Below are 26062 nucleotides of genomic sequence, written 5' to 3'. Positions count from 1 at the left end.
ATGACAGCAGAACACACATTCTTTTCAAGAAGTCTTACATTCAACAAAATATACCACACCCAAGGGCAATAAACAAACTTCAACAAATTTAAACCAAAAGTGAAACAAACAAGAAATCAATAACAAAATTATACCAGAAAATGGTTCAAACAGTAGAAAATGAAATAAAAAAAACTTCTAAATAATCCACAGGTGACAGAAGAAGTCTCTAAAGGAATCAAGGGGTATTCAGAACTGAATAAACTGTAATAAAAACTTGTGGGATGAAACTTGAACAGTGCTGTGGTAGAACTTTATAATACTTAATGCTTCATAAAAAAACAAAAAGTGTCAGATCAATAATCTCAGCATCCCTCAAAAATTAAAACGTGCAAAATACAACCAGAGCAAAGCACAAGATAGGCTATCATAAAGACTGGGATGGAAATCAGTGGAGGCAAAAACAGAGAGGAACAGAAAAAAAAAATAAGTGCTGGTTCTTCAAATGATCAGTAAGATTGGTAAATGTCTAAGACGACTGAAAATGATTAACAGATGACTATTTGCAAAATCAGGAATAAAATGTAATATAAGTACATACCTTGCTGCTGTTAAAAAAAAAAAAGGGGGGGAATACTTCCAACAAGTCTAAAATTGAGATGAAATGAAACATTTCTTTGAAGAGGACCAGCTATCCAATTTATCCAATATGAAGACACTATGAATAGTTCCATATTTATCAACGAGTATTCAAAAAATCTCCAGGCCCATATGGTTCATTGGACTATTATAAAACATTAAAACAACAATTAAAAACAATTACACACTGTCTTCCTAAAGAACAGAACTTGAGAGGCCACTATCACCTTGACACCAAAATCAGACAATGATAGTAGCTAAAAACAAAGTATGGCAACTATGCACCATCAATCAAGAGATTAGAGGAAAACTTCCTCAAAAAATACAATCAGACTGAGTGCTTTTATATTTTAAAATGTATGCTCCATGACCAAGTGGGGTTTACTCCAAAAATGCAAGGCTGGTTCAATATGCACAACTCAACGTAATACATCGTATCGATCGGGTGTCAAAGAAAAATCAGACGATCACATCAACTGATGAGAGGAAAAGCATCCAACAAAACCCAACACTCAAGCATAACAAAAATCTCACCAAATTATGAACTGAGGGACTTTCCAGACTTGACAGGAAAAGTCTATGGGGAAAAAAAAAACTTGTAACACTGTACTTGATGAGAGAACTGAATGTTTTCCCCCTAATATCAGAAACCAATCAAGGATGTCCTCTTACTGCTCCTACTCAACATCATACTGGAAGTCCTAGCAAGTGCATTAAGAAAAGGAGATGAAAAGAATACAGATGGGAAGAAAAAAAAGTATTTGCAGTTGACATTTCTATGCACAAAATACCAAGGATTCTATCTAAAGAAACGACTAGAAATAAGTGAGTTCAGCCAAGGCTACAAGATACCAAAATACCACCCCCAGAACAATGATCTTTCTATATACTACTAAAGGAAATGAAGTTTAAAAATCAGTATCACTAGAGAATTCCCTGGCAGTCCACCACCCCAGTGGTTAGGACTCTGAGCTGGCCTGGATTTGATCCCTGGTTGGGGAACTAATATCCTACAAGACACAAGGCCAAAAAAAAAAAACAAACACCAATGCATTTATAAATCACTTTTAAGAGTTTATAGGGCCTGTATTATTGAAAATTAGGACTTGCCTTCATGGCATCCCACTCCAGTACTCTTGCCTGGGAAATCCCATGGGTGGAGGAGCCTGGTGGGCTGCAGTCCATGGGGTCGCAAAGAGTTGGACACAACTGAGCGACTTCCCCTTCTCTTTTCCCTTTCATGCACTGGAGAAGGAAACGGCAACCCTCTGCAGCGTTCTTCCCTGGAGAATCCCAGGGACCGGGGAGCCTGGTGGGCTGCCGTCTCTGGGGTGGCACAGAGTCGGACATGACTGAAGCCACTCAGCAGCAGCAGCAGGACCTCCCTGGTGGCTCAGATGGTAAAGCATCTGTCTATAATGCGGGAGACCCAGGTTCGATCCCTGGGTTGGGAAGATCCCCTGGAGAAGGAAATGGCAACCCACTCCAGTACTCTTGCCTGGAGAACCCCATGGTCAGAGGAGCTTGGTGGGCTACAGTCTGCAGGGTTGCAGAGTTGGACACGACTGAGCAACTCCACATTACTGAAAATTACAAAATGGTAATGAAATACCAAGAACGCTAATGACGTGTCATATCATGTACTGTGTTCATAGTGTCACTTCTGAACAAACTGCTCTATAGGTTTGAATCAATCTCTATAAATGCTGAAGCAATATTTTTTTGCATGCTAAGATTTATATGGGAAGTCCAAGGAACCAGGAAAGCTAAATCAATTTAAATAATAATAGAGATGATTCATTCATCCAATTTTAAGATTTATGGTAGAGCTAAAATTAAGTAAACAGACTGAATCAATAAAAAGGTCTGGATGTTTGGTGTTTAAAACCACCAAAGGAACAGTTTGGTTTTTTTAAAAAAACTAAAGCCTGAAGGTCTTGACTGGTGCAATAAAATGTGCCCATATATCATGTGTGTATTTTTATCTACTTAAATACCTGCCCTCAACTGTCTTAACTCTCCCGACACTGGATAACAATGAGTGTATATACAAGACCCACAAAGGGTCAAGGCCCTCTGCCAGTGAAATAACATTCCACTCACCCCAAGTAAACTAAGGAACCCATGACAAAGTGCCATAAGCTTGCAGAGAAGTCTCAAAGGAACTGTGTTTGTATTTCATTTGCTTATCTAAGTTTCCATCTTCTTTTTATAAAAATTCCTGAGATAACACTACAGTGTAAACGAAGGAGAAAAACACAGCTAAAGTTTTCCTTAGTGCACAGTAAACACTGGTCTCTCCCTTAAGGATGAATTCTCAGATGCAGAATAAGGCTCCACGCTGGGTCAATTTCTAAAACAGATCTTGACCCAACTATGGATGATCTGACAGGTTTTCTCAAAGCGAAGATACTTGAGGGGTTTCTCTTTGGTATGTACGATCAGATGTCACAGTAGATACTTTCTCTTGCAAAAGATTTTCCTCTGGGTTTACATTCAGAAAGTCTTTCCCCAGTAGGAGTTCTCGCAGGGTGACAGAGGTTTGCCCACTTGTGAAGGGTCTTCCCACATTTGTCACACTGACAGAGTTCCTCCCGGTATGAACCCTCTGGTGCTGAGTGAGTGAGGAGCTGCGACTGAAGGCCTTCCCACACTCACTGCACTTGTAGGGCTTCTCTCCAGTGTGGATGATGGCGTGTCGAATGAGGTTTGTGCTCCAGCAGAAGGTTTTCCCACACTCCATGCATTCATAGGGCTTCTCTCCACTGTGAATCCGCTGGTGTCTGGTGAGGCCAGACCTGCGGTTGAAGGCCTTCCCACATTCCGTGCACTCATAAGGCTTCTCTCCAGTGTGGATGCTGAAGTGCCGAATGAGGTCTTTCCTAGTGCTAAAGGCTTTTCCACATTCTTTGCACTCAAAAGGTTTCTCGCCAGTGTGGGCCCTTTTATGCAAGATGAAAGTAGAGCAGTGGGTGAAGGCCCTTCCACACTCGGTGCACACAAAAGGCTTCTCCCCAGTGTGGATCCGCTGGTGCCTCTTGAGGTATGACCTGTGGTTGAAGGCCTTCCCGCACTCGAGGCACTCGAAGGGCTTCTCCCCGGTGTGGATGACGTAGTGGTGAACGAGGGCTGCGCTCTCACAGAAGGCTTTCCCACATTCGCTGCACTCGTAGGGCTTCTCCCCAGTGTGGGTCTGCTGGTGCCACATGAGGTAGGACTTGTGTTTGAAGACCTTGCCACACTCGAAGCACTCATATGGATTCTCGCCACTGTGGATGATGTGATGGCGAAGGAATCCAGGCCTGTGTCGGAAGACCTGCCCACATTCTTTGCACACAAAGGATTTTTCCCCAGTGTGTCTCCTCTTATGTAAGACAAAATTGGAGCGGTGGGTGAAGGCCTTTCCACACTCACTGCACTTGTAGGGCTTCTCCCCACTGTGGATCCGCTGGTGCTGTGTCAGGTAGGACTTGCGGTTGAAGGCCTTGCCGCACTCCATGCACTCGTAGGGCCTCTCCCCAGTGTGGATCATATGGTGCTGCAGAAGATGTGTGCTCTTAATGAAGGTTTTCCCACACTCAGTGCATTCATAGGGCTTCACTCCAGAGTGAATCTTTTCATGTCCAGCAAGAAGGTGTTTCTTGTTAAAAACTTTCCCACACTCATTGCATTTGAAGAGACTTTCCTCTTCCTGAATCACGGGATATTTACCTGATCCACAGGAGTCGTGGTCATGGACAGCACTCCTTAGAGGGACTGGCTCCTCTTCGACCCTTGAACACACACTACCAGCTGTCTTTAAGCTGCCATGTTCAGGACTTATTTTTTCATGAGGCTTCTCCCTCTGGGGGTTGATCCCTGGTACAAAGTGGTCTTCCTGCATTTCCAGCGGCCCATCCCGATCCTTGGTTTGTCCCAACTGGGAGTCCCCTGGGCCTCTCTGTGTCAGTTCCTGGAGAAAGGCTCCCTCAAACAGCGTTGGTTCACAACTGGTAGGTTCTGTAGTCTTGGGTTTTCCTTTGTCAACTGAAAGAAATACAATAAACAGGGCCCGTTAGTAATCCAACACAGAAGAAATGAAATTAGCATTTCAGTGAGAAAAAAATAAAGATGAAAGAGTGCCTCTGGGTCCTTATGCTTTGCTGCCATTGACTCTCAGGATTGTTAATTTCCTTCTTCCTTGGTCCTTAGACTGCTGACTCCGTCAGAGAGTTTAGGTGAGGAGATCAAGGATATGGGGTGCACACACCACCACCATTTTATAGGCACGGCTGGACAGGTAACAACACCTCTGTGTGCTTTCAGCTTCTGTAAGCAAGGACGTCCCGATTGCTGTGAGAACACTAGGAAAAGGGGAATTCCCTGGAGGTCCAGTGGTTAGGACTTGGTGCATTCACTGCCAGGTCTCGGTTTAATCCCTGGTCAGGGACATACTTTATATTCTATGACAACAGATAGCTCATTATGGGAACCTAGACAGATTATGCTAAAGAGATAACATTATATGACCACAGCAGAAAGGCCACACATGTAATTACCATCTTGGGGTTTTGAACCATGCGTTATTCGCTGGCGCTCTGGAGAGGGAAAGAAGGCTGGACACTGAGTCATATGTTCAACAACTCAGTCAGTCATGCTTCTGTAACGAAGGTCAATCAAAACCTACATACCCGGGCTCTGGTGAGGTTCATGGGTTGCCAACACTCCGTGCACATACTGCCAAACATTGATTCCTGGAGGTGAAGAGTCGCTGAAGACACGGAAGCTTTGTGATTGGAATACCTCTGGCCCTTCTTCTGAGCTGTATCCTGTACCAAACATACTCTGTGAGCATAACAGGTTCAAGGGGAGTTTCTCTGAGTCTAGCAAATCAATGAACCTGAGGGTGGACTGGGAAGTCTCTTGACTTTCAGTTGGTTTAGAAGACCAAGGCAGACACGGCAGCCCTGGAGTTCTATGTTCCTAATCTGGGGTTTGGCTAACTGTGCGAAGGAAGAGGCCAGGGGAGTTGTACACCACAGGAGTCCTGCACCAACTCCAGGTACAACAGGCACTGCCCCAGAGAGACAGTGGGAAGGATGCTACAGCCTCAGGAGACAATGTACAAAAGCCCCACAGGTCACGCGGATGGTGCTGATGAGAGTCCAGGGGAGCTGACTTGAGTTACTGTGAAAACTCCCAGGCCATAGCTCATAAGGCAGGATGGTAAGCAGGATGAAGAGACACACTGGGTCTGTTATGTCTGAACAGTTTGGTGAAAAGACTAGCAAAATACACATGATCTAGATGGAGAAAATGTCAAAACTTTACTTGAAGACATTGAAGAGGAGCTAAACCGATGACGAATTTAATGTAGGGAGAGACGGCCAAAAGGTGCAGCCTCCCACTTTCAAGACTGAGCAACCGAGGGTCGCAATGTGCAGCTCAACGACTATAGTTGCCACTGCTGTATGGAATGAAGCAGCGCCATTAAGAGAGTGTTGTTAAGAGCTTTCAACACGAGGAGAACATTTTTTTCCCTGTTCCCTTTTCTTCTTTATTTTTTAATGTATTGTCACCGTGATTAAATTAAACTTATATTCAGAGTACATCATGCGAAATGCCGGGCTGGATGAAGCACAAGCTGGAATCAAGATTGCTGAGAGAGATATGAATAATCTCAGATATGCAATGACACCACCCTTATGGCAGAAAGCAAAGAGGAACTGAAGAGTTTTTTGATGAAAGACAAAGAACAGACTGAAAAAGCTGACATAAAACTCAACATTCAAAAAACAAAGATCACGGTATCGGGCCCCATCACTGCATGGCAGATAGATGGGGAAATGATGGAAACAGTGACAGACTTTATTTTCTTGGGTTCCAAAAATCACTGCAGATGGTGAGTGCAGCCATGCAATTAAAAGATGCTTGCTCCTTGGAAGAAAAGCTATGACCAACCTAGACAGCTTATTAAGAAGCAGAGACGTTACTTTACTGACAAAGGCGTTACTTTACTGACTTTCCTGACAAAGTCAGTTATTCTACTGACTAGTGAAAGCTATGGTTTTTCCAGTAGTCATGTATGGATATGAGAGTTGGACCATAAAGAAAGCTGAGCGCCCAAGACTGGATGCTTTTGAACTGTGGTATTGGAGAGGACTCTTGAGACTCCCTTGGACTTCAAGGAGATTAAACCAGTCCGTCCTAAAGGAAATCAGTCCTGAATATATTTTGGAAGGACTGATTCTGAAGCTGAAACTCCAATACGCTGGCCATCTGATGTGAAGAACTGACTCACTGGAAAAGACCCTGATGTTGGGAGAGATTGAAGGCAGGAGGAGAAGGGGACAACAGAGGATGAGATGGTTGGATGGCATCACCGACTTGATGGACATGAGTCTGAGCAAACTCTGGGAGTTGGTACTAGACAGGGAGGCCTGGTGTGCTGCAGTCCATGGGGATGCAAACTTGGACATGACTGAGCGACTGAACTGATCTGATACAAGAAGACGGACGTTAGCTTAACCAGCTGGTAATCACTTCATAATATATGTAAATCAAACCAGCATGCTGTGCCTTAAAACTTATACAGTAATGTATATGTATATCGATTGTTTCTCAATAAAACTGAAAAAAAAAGAATCATATGAGCTGACAATTCTATCCCAATGAATTTGTATATTCAATAAAATTTCCAAGAAAATACCAATTGCGTTATGGTGGAACTCAGTAGTTTTACCATGGGATTTGCATGAAAAATCAATGATGCAAGAATAATGAGAATTAAGAAAACGAGAGATACCTTAGCAGGTAACAGGATTCAAGACTTTAAGACACTGTGGTCCTGGTACAGAGAGAAGACAAACAGGCAATGGAAAAAGAACAGAGTCCAGGACACACACATGGAGCTCTGGGGAATGGCAGAGAAGGGAGAGCAGTTCACAGTAAAAGGAAAAAGTATCAAGTGAATGGAGCTACAAAAATGGGGGACACTGGGAAGGAGAACACTGTATTCCTGTCTCACACTGTCCTCAAATTCTACCTCACACCAGAAAGAGTTAACGTCAGGTGCCAAGCTTAGAACATCTTACAATGAGAACATCTTTTTGATATTAGGGATGGAGCAGCATCTGTAACTGATAAAAGTATCAGTAACGTACAAAAATCTCTAAAAACAAAAGTCAAACAAAGTTAACAGAACACTTGGCATTTTCGATGAACTGACATTTCAAAGAAGAAAATACAGTTGTTTGTCAGTATCCACAGGGGAATAACTGGTATCAGACACTTCCTGCTCAACACCCAAATCCAAAGATGCTCAAGTCCTTTACTTAAAATGGCAGTTTTTGCACATAACCTGCACACATCCTCCTGTGTACTTTAAATCGTCTCTAGAGTGCTTGTAATATCTAATACAATGTAAATGCTATGTAAATAATTGCCAGCACAAGGCAAACTTAAGTTTTGCTTTCTCGAGCTTTCTGGGATTATTCTTTTCCCCCAGTCTCTTCAATCCATGCTTGATGAATCCAGAACCTGCCGATGAGGAGGACAACTGTACAAATGGGCCGATAATTACATGATGAGAAGCTAAAGCTTGTGAACAATTAAGGAAATGTAAGGCAAGCTCACCTAAGACACAATTCTGTCAGTTTGTTAAGCAAAAATAAACGTGCCTGAGAGCATGAAGGACAGAACAGGACATAGTCAGTGGAAGTTAGAGAAGTCTGGATAGGCAGATCTCTTTTAGAAAACCACTGCAATTGTCGCCTAAACTTGAAAGTTTGCACAGGCTACAAGCCAACAATTTTACTCCTAGAAATAACAACAGACAGGCCTAATCGTGTGCAAGATGGCCAATACATACGAATGTTCTTGGCAGCACTGTTTGTGAGTGACGAAATGTAAACAATGAAATGCCCTAGAGAGTGGATGAATATGAAACAGGAATATTTTTTTATTTACTTGCTTCAAGTGGAAGGAACTTGGGCACATTTTTATGTTGAGTAGACAAATCGCTGGTGGCTCAGAAGGTAAAGCATCTGCCTGCAATGTGGGAGACCTGGGTTCGATCCCTGGGTCAGGAAGATCCCCTGGAGAAGGAAATGGCCACCCACTCCAGTATTCTTGCCTGGAAAATCCCATGGACAGAGGAGCCTGGCAGGCTACAGTCCATGGGGTCTCCAAGAGTCGGACACGACTGAGCGACTTCACTTTCACTTTTAAAGTTACTGAACAAGCAGTAAATAAGAAATACTTTCCCTAAAAGGTGTAACCTAGACTCTGGTTCAAGAACTGGCCATGAAGTGTGCCAAGATCTCTTCCGCCAGGTGAAAGGAAAACTACAGCCTGGGAACCTGAGTGCAGAAGGGCTGAGGACCAAGCAAGAGTTGACTGTGGAGACTTGCTGACACCCCAGGGTCATGCGCCGAGACATCTGCACTGGGGAGGCAGTCACTGTCGGGACGGCCGGATGCAGGGCTGCTGGAGGTGGGGGCGAGGGTCTGGGGCGGCATCCAGTCTCCAACCTGCGCGGACGGCAGGACCATGTGCTCGAGCGTGGGAGGGGAGGAGTGAGCACCGGGATGGGTTCTCTGCCAGGCAATGTGCTCACTGGCTGCCTCTGAGATCCTCAGGTGGAGGTGTATGGAGAGCAGGGGGCAGAGGCTGGGAGGCCCCTCGGAGGGGCCGCCAAAGGCCACACACAGACGCTCACAGGCCAGCCGGGCCACCGAGTGACTAGGAGTGGAAAGAGCACGCCTCTGCAGCAGCCCCAGCACCACAGGACGGCGCCAGTGCCCTCAGCAGCCCAGACGAGGGCACACAGGACAAACGTCACTGGGAGGGGACGGGCGACAGGGGACGGGGAGGGCTCCTAAGTGTCTGAAACCACAGTTCGGGAAAGGGGAAGCAGAGGGCTGGAGAGGCGCTGGGAGGGGAAGATGTGAGCCACACTGCTCACCATGGCTAACGGGACGTGGCGGTACCAGCAGCTCACTTCCCACGAGACACCGACTACGGCACAGACCCTGTGCCGAGCACTTTTATGTTCTAAAACTGCACACCCCCAGCAACCCCAGGACAGAGCCACTATCGCGACTGGCGCCTTCAGGAGCAGACCCCCCTCACCAACCTCCTGCTCCTCTCCTGGGACAGAGGGCTCAGTCACAGCTCCCTGCCCACCCCCCAAGTGTGGCCAAGAGCCCAGTGCCTTCCAGTGGAGCCATCAGAGGGCTGGTGTTTATGGGAGTCAGAGTAGCGTCATTCCCCCACTTCTCTGCTGGCTGCGGGGGGTCAGGACAACCTGAAGTCACACACTGACGACAGAACGAGCCTGGGGCCCCAAGCGGCCGTGTGCTGCAGAGCTCCCCGTGACCCGCAGGGCTCCCAGTGACCCGCAGAGCTCCCCGTGACCCACAGGGACCGGGTGTGAGTCAGGAACAGCGCCTCCACGTGCTTGAGCACCGAGATGCCGGAGTCCCTCTGACACAGCAGCCAGGCTGTAACTCAGCCGAACTTACACGCAGACACAAGGAGATCCCGAATTCCACTGGGACCACCGAGCTGGTGGTCGGCACCCAGCCCTGAACCCCAGGACACATCTGAGCTCTTACACCACTGTCCTCGGCGAGCACAGAGGGGCCTGGGGTCAAAGGGCTCCGTGGCTTCCAGACCACTAGAGGCCCCAACAAGACGCCTCCCAGGGAACCAGGGCCAGCGGCTTCGGGCAGGGTCTCTGCCCACAGCTTGGCTCCTACCTGGACAGGTGCTTCGGGAGAGGTCTCTCTTCACCGTCCACAGCTCCTGCCCGTGCTCCAGCTGGTAGATCAGCTCAGGTCTGGGGACAGGACACCCTGGGCATGGAGAAAAAAGGAACACACGGGGGCTTCTGTGAAAACTGAAAATGACCTCTCAGTCTAGCGTGTGACTTTAGGATGTGGACCTCAGAATGAAGGTGCTCCCACCCACAGAAATCTGGAACTGTGACCTGGAAAGCAAAGTCAGAAGCAGCACTGCTGGGACCCAGACTTCAGACAGCAGTGAGAGTTGTGTAGACAGCACCTCATCCCTTTGACCTCTATCACACAGAGCTCCAAGAGACGTGTTCAGTTGTAGCCAGAGACCCAGAGAACATGACCCGCTCCTTCCAGACGCTGTTTCCTAATTAATCCAAGTGAGTCTCAATCATGTGAGCATCAACACCTCCCGGGATGTTTGGTTCACATCCAGCTGAAAGCTAATCTCTGCAGACAGGGCCTGGGCAGCAATAGATTAAACCACCCCAGACTCTGGCATCAAAAAGGGCCGAAAACTCTGGTCTCCACCAACTAGCAGGTTAACCACACCAGGCGCTCTGAAGGATGGCGCCCCGGTCCAGGATGGCTGAGCGAGAGGACTCGCTGGTGCCGTGTCCTGCAGCAGCCTGGGTCACCCACCGGGTGGCCTGCCTGTCAGGAAAGCTGCCCGAGACCCTAGACCAGGAAGAAGCAAAGCAGCTGACAATTGGGTTGCAAGCCACCAATCCAGGAGCCAGTCCCAGCCCTGCGCTTCTGACTGGTGAGGTAATAAAAACCTTCCTCCAGAGTCAAGACTGAGCCGAGCTGCCACAGGCAGCCACATGGATGCAGGGGCCAGACACGCGGGCTCCACAGGATGTGGGTGGCGGGGGCGCCAGGACTCAGAGATGATCTCATCCGGCAGACCCGGGGCTCCTCACTCATCACTAAGCAACTGGGCTCTCCTGTCTGCTCCGATCCCGGCACACGGCTCAGCCACCAGGAGCCACCCTCCCGACAACCTCAGGGCCTTCGCACGTGCTGACCCTCCTCCCTGGGTCTCTGCTCAAATGTTGCCCCCTGAGAAGACTCTGCTGAACCTTGGAGGAGTCCAGTCCAGGTGCTTAACCAACCCACCACATCACTTTCAACTTTTAATCTTAACTATAAGTGGAAATTAATTTGTACAGGGTATAACCATATCACAGGGATTGTGCCAAGCAATTTAAATGCAATACATTATTTAAAATGGCAATAAACTGATGGAATAATTTAAAGAACTCACGTATTTGAATCATCGACTCTTTTCAGTCAAAATAAGGTATGATGACGTCATTGATGTAAGTCTTTTTTTAGATCCCAAGCAAAGCTCTGCAGTCGGAAGCTGTGACAGGCCAAGTCTGCAAGGGCTCTGAGTCCCTAGCTGCCACCTGATCTGAGAAGAGACTAATCTTGTTAGTTGGTCTCTCTAGGGTCGACATACCACGTTTCTGGGTTGGTGACCCGGGGGCAACCAGGTACCTGGCACTGCACCAGGCCAAAGTCCCCTCAAAGATGCAGCTGTGACCCACTGAGCCAACGTCACTGAAGTCCGGGGGCAGGTGCGGAGAGGCACCCAACCCAGCTTACTCCAGACCACACGAGCCCTGCCGTGGGTCTGGGCGCTCCTGCGGAACAGATGCCCGAAGGCCGCACCACTGCTGTCTAGAGGCACGAGCCCCAGCCCCGCCCTAGGAAGGGAGGCCGCCACTCACAGACTCACCACTTGGGACTGCTAGGAGCCTACCAGGAAAACACCCAAGTGAAAGAAAAATGGTTGGGGATAGAAAGGTGACCAAACAAAAAATTTATTATTTTTTTTGGTTTGGAGGGTAAGAGGAGTGGAGAGGAAGAGGAAGGGACTAATTATTATGCCAGGCACCAGGGCCATGCCAGGGAGAGGCTGAGCTTAGAGGCCCAAGCCCCTCCCCGACAGGAGATAGACGAAAACTAAAAACCAGGGCTTTAAAAGAGTAAAAGCCCAAAAGGGAAAAAGGGAGGGAGTGATGGCACACACTTTAAACCTTATATGCCAAGCAAATGCCAGGTCTAGCAAACACAATACTGGTTCTGGACTGGTACTGATTCAAACATAGTAACAACAAAAACCAAACCAAAAGCCCTAGATAACAAGGACAGAGTAAAACATTTACCGAAATAATATACAATACATAACTAAATTAGAGCACAGTTAATAGTTGGACCCAACTGGAAATCCAAAATTTTTATACTAAAACTTACACAGTAAATTATTATATATGAATAACATAACTGAACGTATTTTAAAAGTTTATATTACTGAAACATAACAAGGCGCAAACTGGTTTGTCTGATCCTACAAGTTTTTGAATTATCTTCAGAATTTGTTAAACTGCACCAACAGACAAAACCTCATGAGCTTAATACTGTGGCTCAAATCATAATTATACCTGGGAATACCCCTAAACTGAAACACTGTACTCTGCCATCTTAAAAAGTAACTCAAGAGGAAAAACGGGCATGTCTCACTTTAACTCTACAGCTTTGCCTGAACTTCCTATAGGCCAAGTCTCCACTGTTCTAAAAGTACCCCACGTTGGGCACTGATGCTCTGACATAATACATAATTAAAATGAATTTCCGGCACTTCTAAATTAATTGACTTGATCCAGCCCAATGTAAGCAGAGCAGGAAATTTCAGGGAGCAAGCCTTATATGTGAGACCTATTTCATCAGGGGTGATGATCCCCACGGCGCCTGTTCTTAAACCTGAAGAGACCCAGGCCCTCACTGTGAGTTGCTGCAACCTTCACTCTGTGGCTCCACCCAGCTTTACGGCTCCTGCCATGGACTGAACTGTGTTCCCCTAAGCTGAACGTGTTACCCTCTAGGCCCCAGTGTGATCCGATTTGGACTTAGGGCCTTTAACGAGGCAATGAAGGAGAATCGAGGTCATGGGGTAGGGCCCTGATCTGGTAGGCCTGGTACCCTTTGAAGAGGAAGAGGAAGTCCCTCCGAGCCAGAGCAAAGGTCAGGTAAGGACTCCCAAGCAGGCGGTCAGCAAGAGACCCTTATCAGGAACCGAACTGGGCCATCCAGCCTCCAGAAACTGTGAAAAGAAAGCTGTTTAACCACTGAGCTGACTAACAAGACCCACACACCCCAAACCCAGCATTATTAGAAGCCAGCAATTGCTTGCCCTGACAGACTAGGCTAAGGTGCTCTGTTTGGTGTCTGTTTTGACAGCCTCACAGCCTTGGTCTGCCTTCAGTCTGAAGGGAAACAGAACTCCTCTCCCAGGCTGCCAACACCCACACCCTCGGTAGCTGAGACCCCAGCTGCACCCGTTCTCTGCAGGGGCGCAGGCGACGTTACATCGACCACAGCCCTCTAAGGAGGTGCTAATCTGACACAGGACAGACAGTAGGCCCAGCATCGGTTAAGCGTCTGGGACGAGTTTTAGACGACACTCCCATTTAGTGCGGCTTTGGTGGCCTTTTACTTCATCTCCCTGATGCTGAATCTTATAAATCAGCCCACCTTAAACGGGCCTCCCTCCAGCAAAGGCTCTTAAAACCTGCTCACGATACTGCTGGAAAGCCAGTCCCACTAGCGCCCTCAGAGACTCCTTCACTAAAGGGCTCTGACGACCTCTTCGCACACCTCCTGGAGTTTCTGAACCACAGACCGGGGCCATGAGATGCCCAGACTGTGCCCTCAGCCTGCTGCGACATGCTGTCCAGACCACCACGAGCCACACACAAGACTCTCCTGACAACAAAGGCTCTCTCAGACCTGGACCTCTGACCTCCACACCCAGCTGCCCTTCACGTTCTGGGTCATGAGAACAGCACAGCCCAACCTCAGCACAGCCACCGAGGGATCAGGACAGGGTGGCACGGGCCCTAGGCCTTCCGACACATTCTACTCGGAGGCAGCGGTGGCTTCTCCTGTCCTCAGCGCCTTGCCAGATGCCGTGGTGCTGGAGGGGTCAGCCCTCCCGATGGGCCTCGGCTACCCAGGGAGCTCCTTGGGACTGAGCGAGTGAACCGCTGGGGGAGTCCCCCAGTCTGCTGTCCATCACACACGGTGCAGCTCAGTAGAATGCTGCTGCTTTCTACCCTGTAGCCAGAAATGTCCCAGTGAAAAACGGGACCTAAGAAACACTGTGTGGCCTCTTCAGGGATTCATCTCAGTACCAGAGGCCCTGATCAGCCAACGGCCTCACCTTCATTATCAACTGTTGGGCCATCACTTCAAAACTGCCCCCTTCAGGGTAAAGAACCTCTTGTCTCACAGGTATCATAAAAATAAGTCAAAGTCACAAGTCCCTACATTTATAAAGGTGAGCACGCAAGCCTTGCCAGGACGCTCCTGAGTCCCTCTGGAGCGACAGACCTTACTGACAGTGACCAAGATACACACTTCACTTCACAAACTACACAATGCTGGGCTCTGGAGAGAGGCACTCAATTGAGCTTCACGGCCCCAAATAGCTGGTTTAACTAGAGAATAATCATTTCCTTCAACAACTCCTTTTCAAATGCTAGTCTGACAAATAAATCCCCAAATAAACCTCTATCTCGCCCCATAGCCTTAATTCAAGGTTCCCTGGCCTACTTACATCCCACACCAACTTCAGGAACGTCCCAGTGCCCTTTGCTACACTGAAGGGGAACGTGGCTCCCCTCTCTGCACACCAAGACTGGTTCTACAGGAGGCCACTCACACTGTCCTCCCTGTGGTTATGCACGGAGCTTGCCATCATCCCACGAGGCCGGAGGTGAGACTGCGGGAGCACACGCTCCGGGGACACACTAACCAGGGACCGCCTCAGGGCCCGGGCAGCTGCTCATCTGATATGGGATCCATCTGGCCTGAACTCCAAAACAAAACAAACCAAACCTTGAATAAGAGCCCTGTGCCACTCTGAGAACTGCTGTTCTGATACTGGTCTGGGTACTTTCAGTGGTTTATAACTCAGAGACCTGAACCCTCCTAGAAAGTCACTGTTTCAAACAAGCAAGCAAACACCGAGGTCGTCATCAAGTGGAGTGCATACCCACGGCCCATCAGTGACGATGACTTCACCGGGGACACTAAAACTCTCACTCTAGTGGATACCTATGAACTGCCTCTCCCAGGACAGAAATCAGATCTGGACGCTTTTGGCTTTCTACTAGGGATTCTATCATACACAATCATGTTCCTGAGCTCCTGTCTTCGATCCTGGTATACTCCTCAACCTGCCAAAGGGAAGACCTGGTAGAGGATGCTACTATCTGTGACATTTTAAAAACGAATGGAGACTATGGCTTCCCTCATGAGGCACTTGTTTCCTATAATTAACCTTCTAAATCTCTGGAGAGAGTGGCACCTGCTTCCCAAAGGTGCCTCCCCACTACCCACTTCAGCTTTCCACCAGGAAGGTGCGGAGAAGAGGGCCGAAAGAAAAGCCGAAATGCCCAAGAACACCCACCAGGAAAGCAGAACAGCAGCTCAGAGGCCTGAGGCAAACATGTCAAGTGTGAGCGGAGCCACGCGCACGGGGAGAGCCTGGGGAGCCGGGTGGAGTGGTCGGGGCTCCGTGGTGGGCATTTTTGTTACAAAATATCTAAATATGTCAAGCTTTTCCTGATTTTGTTCAACCTCCTCTCACTGACACAGAACACAATCCCAGGTCTCTAAGAACAGGCCTGTCTCACCGAAGCCCTGGCTTTACAGCCCTCCCTTCCCTCAAACTGAGCGGCCTGACGGGGCCATCTGCGAGCTGCTGTTTCTCCACCGTGGCTCTCCGGCCCGTGCGGACTGGGTCATCCTCGGCTGAGCGGGGCTGTGTCCACCCTCTGGTGCTGAGGGGCATCTCTGGACTCATCATCAGACCCCGGGACCACCCACCCCTACAGGTGACGGGCAGATGCGGCTGCAGACACTGCCCGGTATCTCCTGGGCACAAAATCGCCACATGCTGAGAGGCACTCCTCTCCCAGCTTCTTCTCGGACCAGCAGACGATCCCGGCCAAGACTGGGTGAACATAGAGACACCCGTGAAGGCGCAGGAGGACAGAGAAGCCCCCTGACCGAGACCCTGCGGTTAGACAGGACCTGCTGGCACCGAAGGCAAAGGCCTCCTGGGGCCCCGGCTGCGCACCCTCTTCCTGGAGAACAGCCTGTCACCCACATCCTGTGCACTCGGCTGTAGGGGACGCTTGGGAACCGGTCTCATTCGGTCCGCTCCCTCTCTGGAATGTGAAACAGGAACCTCAGACAGAGGCCGGTCTGTGCTGGGCCCTGGGCTGAGAGGCTCAGGTGGTCACTTCCGCCTCACGGACACCCCCACCCCCACCCAGAGCCCTGCGGCAGAGAAAGAGCAACAATATAAACATACAAAGCAGTAGAAACAAGGCATCTGGGAGCCCTGGAGAGCAGGGGTTGGGGTGGTCACTCCTGTCAAACTTGCTGGGGTCCAAAAACCATTCTGAAAAACAGGGACATGAGCAAAGCCAGAGAAAGAAGCCAGGCCAGGAGACCCAGAAGCCAGGGTGGAATCCTGGTTCTCCTATTTCAGTCCCATGTGGCCCGACTGGAAATGCTGCCTTTGGGTTCTGCTGAACATTCATTTCCTTCCACCACTTTCTAAGAACCAAAGGGGTCTTTCTTGCCCAAGGTGGCACTAAGATAGCAGGCAGGAAGAGATGAATCTCAAACATGAGTGACACTGTAGGGCGGGCAGGCGTCTGGATCAGCTCGGCATGGAGCTAGAGTGTGCCTGCAGGGAAGCGGCAGGCGCCCTGCATGGCTGAGTGAGAGGCCTTACCCAGAGACATCAGGAGCCTGCACGTCTCCAGCATCACCTCCTGGTACAGGGTCCTCTGAGCCGGCTCCAGATGCCCCCACTCCTCCTGGGTGAAAGTCACAGCCACGTCATCGAAGGTCACAGACACCTGTCAAGCAGAGGTAACAGAGCTCATTTCTACAAGGCTGGTAAAGAAGCAGAGAGATCAAGACCCTAATTATGGGGCATCTCCCGAGGGCAAGATCTCGGCTGGGCTGAAGGGGAGGTGAACCACGTTTTGGACCTAATACAGTAGTGTGTCACGAAGCCCGTAAGAGAAGCCTCCTATGTGAGACCACTGGAAAGCCACACAAGACGATGGGAGTGATGTGCGGGCTGTGAAATGCAGACAGGGCTCTGGGACATCACAGGAATGAGTGCACAATGGTCATAGCAGTATCGATAACGGTAACAGCAGCGGTACCTGCGCCTCCCTGGTCCTGCTAACTGCCTGGCCCATGCTGAGGGCTTCATATCCTGGTTAAAGCGACTAAAAGTCCCCAGTTCTTTTGTCAGTCTCCCGTGGTCTGCATCCAAACTCTTGAAACCCGAGACTTGCCAGCTGTGTTACCTTGGAGACATCAATCACTTCATCTCTCTGAGCCTCCGTTTCTGGATCAATACAATAACAGTTCCCACTTCACCAATAACAGTCGTGAGTTTCAGAAAATTATTCAACATTCCATTGGCTTTGGTATTTTCCTTGATTTTCCCACAGGCTCTGAGTAAATCTCTCATTACCTCCACGCCAGACAATGACCTGAGGCTAAGGGAGCTCCACCAATCCACCCAATCGTGTGTCCTACAAACCAAAGGCAAGATTTTTAACACAGGCCAGTGTTAGTTCAGGGTCTAACAGTGTAACCGGACATTCTTTTACCAAAGTGAACACCTAGTGATGAGGCTGTGAGGCATTTACAGCAAATGTTTGCTGTTAAATCCATTTCATCATGCCTGAAAATATTTCTGTGAACATGGGCAGAGGAGCAGAGCCTTCATCACAGACCTCCCGAGAGAAACTCCTGAAGGGATGGATCTACCTGGGTAACGGCAGGGTCTGGACCAACTCCTCAGCCCCTCCTGGGTCCCCAGATTCCCAGGGAGATTCCACAATGAACCGTTTAGCCTCTTTCTTCCTAGTCCCTGCCAAAACTCACCCCGTGCCAAGACTACTTCAGACCAGGGAGCACAAATGGCCAAGGCTAACGCTCGCTTTGGCCATGAGATTGGCCACCACGGCTGACCTGGCTGAAAGTGAGCGCAGCATTCGCCAAAGGCCCACAGGATCTCGCCCACTCAAGGCAAGTCTCAGCATCTGGGAGGAACCGTGGCAACCTCGTGGGCCTTCTGTACCTTGACTCTGTCGGTGCACTCATCTCGCCCTCCAACGCCCAAGGCCACCAGGGGGAGTAACACCAGAGGGGGCGGGGGTGGGGGGCGGGCCTGGGTGTATTCTCGCAGCACACGGTAGCGTTAGGGATTTACCAAATATGATGGGGGCTCATCAGGTGGCTCAGCGGTTTAAAAAAAAAAAAAAAAGGGGCAGCCCATGGACAGGGGAACCTGGCGGGCTACAGTCCACAGGGTCGCAAGACTCGCACATGACTGAGCGACTGAATAACAACCCGGAGGAAGCAACAGTCATTTCTCTGCAACTTCTGGGCACCTGTCAGAGCCTAGCAGCTTTCAAGACCGGGACTACGTAAGTGGCAAAGCGGCTCCACACACCAGAGCACACGGCCGCGCGGACACATCCGGGGTGCCTGCCGGAACCGCCTCTGCCCTCAAAGACGAGCGGTACCGCCACTGCCGTCCACTCACCTGGGTCCGGTGGGTCGGCGCCGCCATGATGGGAGCTGCGGTCCAGGCCGCCTGGGAGAGGCGAGCCCGGGGCGGCCCGCTGACCCTCGTCTCCGCCCGCCTGGGCCGGGCGACCTCGGCTGACCGCCGCCCTCCGCGAACAAGCCGCCCCAGAGCCGGGCGCCGCCCTCGTGAACGCGGAGACCAGGGCCGCTGCTGAGGCCCGCAGAGGCCGCGGGCCGGCGGGCGACCAGGGCACGCCACCGTCTAGGGACTCACGACCCGTTCAAAGGCTCGAAAGGGATCCGCACCCCTCCGCTCGGGCCCCACGAAAGGCCAAGGGAGCCGCGCTCCGCCCGTCGAATCCCGCCGGGAGCGAACCCTGTAGGCAAATGGCGTCCGCAGAGAGAAACCGGAAGCCCCGCCCACGCCTCAGGAAACGCCCCTGCGTCATTGGCCAGCGCCCACCTCAGGCGCATCGCCTCTGGGTGAGATAGTCTCCGCTAGGTCCGCGAAGGCGGGGAGCCGCGTAACCAGCCGCGTATTCCTCCACACGAGGAGCTGAGGCCAGCCTAGACATGCTTCTTCATACTGGATTCAAGTCGGGTGGACGAGGGGCCGGGGCCGAGAGAGTCCGTGCAGTGACCCAGGGAAACTGAGGCTCGGAGTGCTGGGACATTCGCCCCCGGTGGGGCCAAGTGCAAAGGGTGTGGGGCTGTGACCTGGGCTTGCAGCTGGCCCAGTGGTTTTCCTTACCCCGCTGCTCCTTCCTGGATCCTCTCTCTCTCTCTCTTTTTTGTTACCCAGCGAGGCTTGTGGGCTCTTAGTTTCCCGACCAGGGATGGAACCCGCATCCCTGCAGTGGAAACTCGGGGTCCTAATTGAGGTAGAAGTTAGATGGGCTAAAGCTTAGACGTTTACGACTAGCCTCCTGTTTGCATTTCCAGAGACAAGATGTAGGTGGACTCCAGTCAAGGCATCTAAAATCAGCCCCCTGTTTGCCCTTCAAAAATGGAAGCAACAGAAACAGGGTAAATAGCCAGTCTTTGTTTCTTGTACACTGTGTTTAGTTCTGTCCAGCTGTGCCACCCCATGGACTGTAGCCCGGCAGGCTTGTCTGTCCATGGGATTTTCCCAAACAAGAATACTGGAGTGGGTTGCAGGACTCAACCCTTGTCTCTGGCGTCTCCAGCATTGCAGGCAGATTCTTTACCACCTGGGAAGCTCTTGTAAATGATAATAATCATGGCAAAGACAAAGGGGCAAAACCCTGTTTGGGTCAAGTGTCCTCTTTTGGGACAAAGGAGACACTGCACATGAGCAGAAAGGCTCCTTGGGGTCAAAAGTCAGGGGATAACACCAGGCCATAATGAGTCTCCTTCCAGAAGCCTTCACTTCAAGATCCATCTTGGCTGAGGTGTATGTGTGTGTGTGTGTGTGCACCCAGGGAAGTGTCCTGAGACAATGTAGCCAGGAGTGGGGTACAAAGCAAGATGATTGGCCAGAAGGAAGACAAAGACCCAGAAAGCTGCCCCCTTGTAAAGGATTTAAACTTCCCAAAGTCATGACTCTTAAGTTTTCCCATGCACCTTTCTGAATGTATTTTTCAATAAACTTTTACGCTTGACTTTCTGCCTTCTTGTCTGAATTCATTCTTGACTAGGCAGGCAAGGACTAGGGACTCAAGCCCTAACTGCTGGCCCCCGTGGTCCAGTGGTTAGGACTCCTGGTCCGGAAAACCAAGACCTTGCTTCCAGCTACTATTCACTGCCGCTTACTACTGTGTGCATCCGAAATCATAACCACTGGACCACCAGCGAATTCCCAAGAGCCTCTTCTCAAAACCTAGAGGGACCATGTGGAGCCTCTTCCACCACCACACCTCTCTGTGTCCGTCCTTCTTGTTTGTGGCAACAGCTTTAGTTGGCTTGGCCTCCCTGATTTCCAAACGGTGGGCTCCAACAGTTAATCATTTTAAGAGGCAACAATTGGAACAAAGAAGAGGCAGTCAAACAGAGAAGGAGAAAATAAGCAATACATCAATCTGTAGGATGGGGTCATAAGAGCTTAGCTCTCCTCGAGGAAGACAGTTAACAATGTCTGAAGCACATTTTAAGTTGTTTTTTTTTTTTTAATAGAAACCAAATTCCCACCAGGTGGAAACTGCTGACCTCAAACACATAGACCACAGACTGCTTGGAATCAGAAGATTGATGGTGAGATTCCTGAAACACCGCCCTGCTACCTCAGCATCAATCAATCAGAAAATTCTCCATGAGCTGATCATGTATCCTAGGACCCTCTCCCCTAGCACTGTCTTTAAAAACCCTTGCCTGGGGACTTTCCCTGGTGGCCCAGGGATTAGGAATCTGCCTGCCAGTGCAGTGGACATGGGGTCGATCCCCTGGTCTGAGAACTAAGATCCCACATGCTGCAGGGCAACTAAGCCCACGCACCACAAGTACTGAAGCCCTCATGCTCTAGAGCCTGTGGTCAGCAACAAGAGAAGCCACCACAACTCAAGAGTAGCCCGTAGTCTCTGCAACTAGAGAAAGCCTGAGCGTAGCCGTGAAGAGCCTGTGTGCCATAGAAAGACCCAGTGCAGCCATATACTAATTAACTAATTAGTAATAAATATGTTTTTTAATAAAAACCCTCGCCTGAAGTCGTCAAGGTGTTCAGGTCTTTTGAGTGTGAGCTCCCCATTCTCCTTGGTTGGCACCCTGCGATAAACACTGTACTTTCACCACAACCCAGTGTCAGGTTGGCTTTGCTGTGCATGGAGTGAGGGAACCCGAGTTTGGCTTGGTAGCATTCTGAGGGAACAGATTTTTTTAAAGTAGCTTAAAAACTACCTTGACAAGGAAACCAGAAGTCCCATCTTGATGCACTGCACACATTGGTTACTGCACTCCCCTGAGTCATCTTCTACCCTGAGTCTCCTTCATATATAGATCACCTGAAGAATGGATTTTCCATCCCCTGAAAGCCACAAGTTGAAGAGACCTGGGGGGAAATGAAGACTCCATGTTTGGTGTTTTTGGCTGCCCTGGGTCTCCGCTGCTGTGCGGGGTTTTCCTCTAGTTGTGGCGAGTGGGGGCCCCTCTCTGTCTGTGGTATGCGAGCTTCCCGTTGCAGCGGCTTCTCTTATTGTGGAGCACAGGCTCTAGAGCGCACGGGCCTCGTCGCCGCACGTGGACAATAGTTGCAGCTCCCAGCTCTAGAGCACAAGCTCAGTAGTTGTGGCTGATGGGCTTAGTTGCTCCTCAGCATATGGGATCTTCCCAGACCAGGGATTGAACCCATGTCTCCTGCATTGGCAGGTGGATTCTTTACCACTGAGCCACCAGGGAAGACAAACACTCCAGTTTTTAACATGATCAATTTGAAACGTTTATGAGACGACAAAGTACGTGTCGCTTAGGCATTTCAACCTATGATTGAACATTAAGAGAGAGTTCAAGCCTGCATATATAAATTTCAGAGTTACCTTACACTATCATTTCAAGGCATGGTTAGATGAGACTGTCAAGGGAGTGAGTGAAGACAGAAAATGATCAGAGTGTGAACACGAGACCCAAGCAATCGATGACAGGAAACTAACAAGCTCGTCTTAGAGCTTCCAGTGTCCACCAAGAGGTAGACTAAGCAATCTGAGAAGTCAGCATTGCTGATTTTTCTTATGCCCAGCGTCCGAGCCCCCAAAACTGAGAGAAGAAGACGTCCACAGCGATGCAAAAGCATAAAGGGGTTTACTGCTAGCTCGAGCCAGGGCTCCCGTCACATCCAGCGCAGTGGAGTAGAACAAGAGCCCCGAGCCAGATTTACAGCAGGATTTATAAGTTTAGAACAAAGACAGGGAGTCGGCAAGGGTTGACTGGCTGCAGGGGTTTCCTGGTATTTACTGACTGGCCAGTTATCATCCCTCTGATTGGCCAGAGTTATCATCCCCAGAAGCCCCGGAAGCATGACTCAGGGATTATTTTTGGCCTAGTGCACCTCTCTGAGCCTGTCATGGCTCTGGTGAGGTTGTAACAATTTCCCCCCCCATAAATGTGGCGCTGAAAGAATAAAGTACAGTTTTCATGATTTGAGGGTGCATAAGGCTATGGTTTTTCCAGTGGTCATGTATGGATGTGAGAGTTGGACTGTGAAGAAGGCTGAGCACCGAAGAATTGATGCTTTTGAACTGTGGTGTTGGAAAAGACTCTTGAGAGTCCCTTGGACTGCAAGGAGATCCAACCAGTCCATTCTGAAGGAGATCAGCCCTGGGATTTCTTTGGAAGGAATGATGCTAAAGCTGACACTCCAGGACTTTGGCCACCTCATGCGAAGAGTTAACTCATTGGAAAAGTCTCTGATGCTGGGAGGGACTGGGGGCAGGAGGAGGAGGGGACAACAGAGGATGAGATGGCTGGATGGCATCACGGACTCGATGGACGTGAGTCTGAGTGAACTCCAGGAGTTGGTGATGGACAGGGAGGCCTGGCGTGCTGCGATTCATGGGGTCGCAAAGAGTTGGACACGACTGAGCGACTGAACTGAACTGAACAGATGGAGAACTGGAATCAGAGAGTGCATAAAATGCCCCTAAGGGATTTGATTTTTTTTTAAGAAAAGAGAAGTGGAAGCAGTGACAGGTTTTATTTTCTTGGGCTCCAAAATCACTGTAGGTGGCGACTGCCACCATGAAACTCAAACACACTTGCTCCTTGGGAGGAAAGCTATGGCAAACCCAGACAGTGCATTAAAAAATAGAGACAGCACTTTGCCAACAAAGGTCCGTATAGTCAAAGCTATGGTTTTTCCAGTAGTCATGAAGGGATGTGAGAGTTGGACCACAAAGAAAGCTGAGTGTGAAATAGCTGATGCTCTTGAACTGTGGTGCTACAGAAGACTCTTGAGAGTCCCTTGAACAGCAAGGAGATCAAACCAATCAATCCAAAAGGAAATCAACCTTGAATATTCATTGGAAGGACTGATGCTGAAGCTGCAGCTGCAATACTTTGGCCACCTGATACAAAGAGCTGACTCATTGGAAAAGATTGTGATTCTGGGAAAGACTGAGGGCATGAGGAGAAGTGGGTGGCAGAGAATGAAATGGTTAGGTAACATAACTGACTCAATGGACATGAGCTTGGACAAACTCTGGGAGATAGTGAAGGACAGGGAGGCGTGGCATGCTGCAGTCCATGGGACTGCAGAGAGTCAAACGCGACTTAGCAACTGAACAACATAAGAGATTTATTTCACGGAATTGGGTTATGCATTTGTGGGGCCTGGCAAGTCCAAAATCCACTGGGTAGAGAACAGGTTGGAAACTGCAGTCGGAACTAATGCTGCAGGCTTGAAGCTGGATTTTTTCCTCAGGGAAACCTTACTTTTCCTCTCAAGCCCTGACAACTGATTAGATAAGGAAGACTCAATCAAAATAAAATCTTTAAAAGATTGGATAATCAGTTGACTGATTGCAGATGCTGAGCACATCAACAAAATACCTTCGCAGCAACACCCAGATTAGTATTGGATCCAAAACTGAGTAGCATAACCCAGTCCAGTTTACACAGAAAACAAGCAGTCATATCCCACCCCTTCTCAATTTGGCACTCATACATATTACCTAAGACCATACTTAAATCCCCAAAGAAAACAAACTTCCGCCTAACCAGATCAAATCTGATACTGATCCATTGTTTGATAGATGATATTACATTTGAGAGATAGCATCACTGACTCAATGAACATGAATTTGAGAAAACTCTGGGAGATAGTGGGGGACAGGGGAGCCCGGAGTGCTGCAGTCCATGGGGTCACAAAGAGTCAGACACAACTTAGCAACTGAACAGCAACAACAGCAACACTGCATATGATGGATTATATATGATGAATGTAACATGAGCCGTATGTATCTATTGATTTAATGTTCAATTCCCCGACATTGGAAACTTCCCTCTGGCTGTGTGAGATAATGCTTTGCTTCCCCCGCCTCAAAAAAACACAAACAAATATTTAAGAAGAAAGAGACAGTAAGTGTAATGTTCTCGAATGGTTTAGGCAAATACTAATTGATGGATAATGGGAAGGAAAGAGAGAATGAGAATGCTACAGCAAATGTCACAAAATATTAGTGGATAAATCTACATTACGGCTCTATGGAGTTTCTCTGTGCTGTTCTTAAAAATGTCCTGGACTTCACTGATAGTTCAATGGTTAAGAATCTGCCTGCCAACTCGGGGACATGGGTTCAATCCCTTGTCTGGGAAGATCCCACATGCTGTGGGTCAACCAAGCCTGTGTGCCACGACTACTGAACCTGGAGCCTGTGCACCACAAGAAGAGAAGCCTGTATACTGCAATGAAGGCTAGCCCCTGCTCCCCGCAACAGGAGAGAACCACACGCAGCAGTGAAGACCCAGTGTGGTCAAAAATAAAAGAAAATAATTTTTTTTAATATCCTGTAATTTTTAAATCATTCAGTTCAGTTCAGTTCAGTTCAGTTCAGTCGCTCAGTCGTGTCCGACTCTTTGCGACCCCATGCATCACAGCACACCAGGCCTCCCTGTTCATCACCATCTCCCAGAGTTCACTCAGACTCACGTCCATCGAGTCGGTGATGCCATCCAACCATCTCATCCTCTGTCGTCCCCTTCTCCTCCTGCCCCCAATCCCTCCCAGCATCAGAGTCTTTTCCAATGAGTCAACTCTTCGCATGAGGTGGCCAAAGTACTGGAGCTTCAGCTTTAGCATCATTCCTTCCAAAGAACACCCAGGGCTGATCTCCTTCAGAATGGACTGGTTGGATCTCCTTGCAGTCCATTTAAATCATCACATACACAAATATATCTATACCTATATAGATATCTATACAGATATATGTATGTATATAACCAGTGTGGGCCTCAAAATCCTTGCCTCTTGATGTTCTAGCCTTTGTACGACCTCTCTCCTCAATTTGGGGCCACATCTGTAACTTGCTTCTAGACATACAGAATACACCAAAGGTCGTGGGATATGTGTGATTATGTGTACAGGG

The 26062-nt window shown here is 49.1% G+C and overlaps 1 protein-coding gene and 1 non-coding gene across 3 annotated transcripts in view; one reads left to right on the top strand and one right to left on the bottom strand.

Moving 5' to 3' along the window:
• Positions 1–26062, bottom strand: part of LOC138097115 (zinc finger protein 805-like) — a 724976-nt gene that overhangs the window by 83116 nt on the left and 615798 nt on the right. Inside the window, exons 1-3 of one of the 2 annotated variants that reach the window (XM_068993357.1) lie at positions 17212–17260; positions 10359–10454; positions 2996–4644 (exon numbers count right to left, since the gene is read on the bottom strand). In XM_068993357.1, coding sequence (XP_068849458.1) covers positions 3017–4644; positions 10359–10454; positions 17212–17245 — 1758 coding nt within the window. In that variant the 5' untranslated portion in view covers positions 17246–17260 and the 3' untranslated portion in view covers positions 2996–3016. Of the gene's footprint in view, positions 1–2995; positions 4645–10358; positions 10455–17211; positions 17261–26062 lie in introns of those variants that run through there. The other variant, XM_068993355.1, reaches the window with a different exon arrangement.
• TRNAY-AUA (transfer RNA tyrosine (anticodon AUA)) lies at positions 2001–2072 on the top strand. The gene has a single exon. It is a non-coding gene; the product is annotated as a tRNA-Tyr (tRNA).

This window comes from Capricornis sumatraensis, chromosome 20 (assembly GCF_032405125.1).
Source record: "Capricornis sumatraensis isolate serow.1 chromosome 20, serow.2, whole genome shotgun sequence".
Classification (NCBI taxonomy): Eukaryota; Metazoa; Chordata; class Mammalia; order Artiodactyla; family Bovidae; genus Capricornis; species Capricornis sumatraensis.
This window is presented reverse-complemented; position numbering and strand designations above follow the sequence as displayed.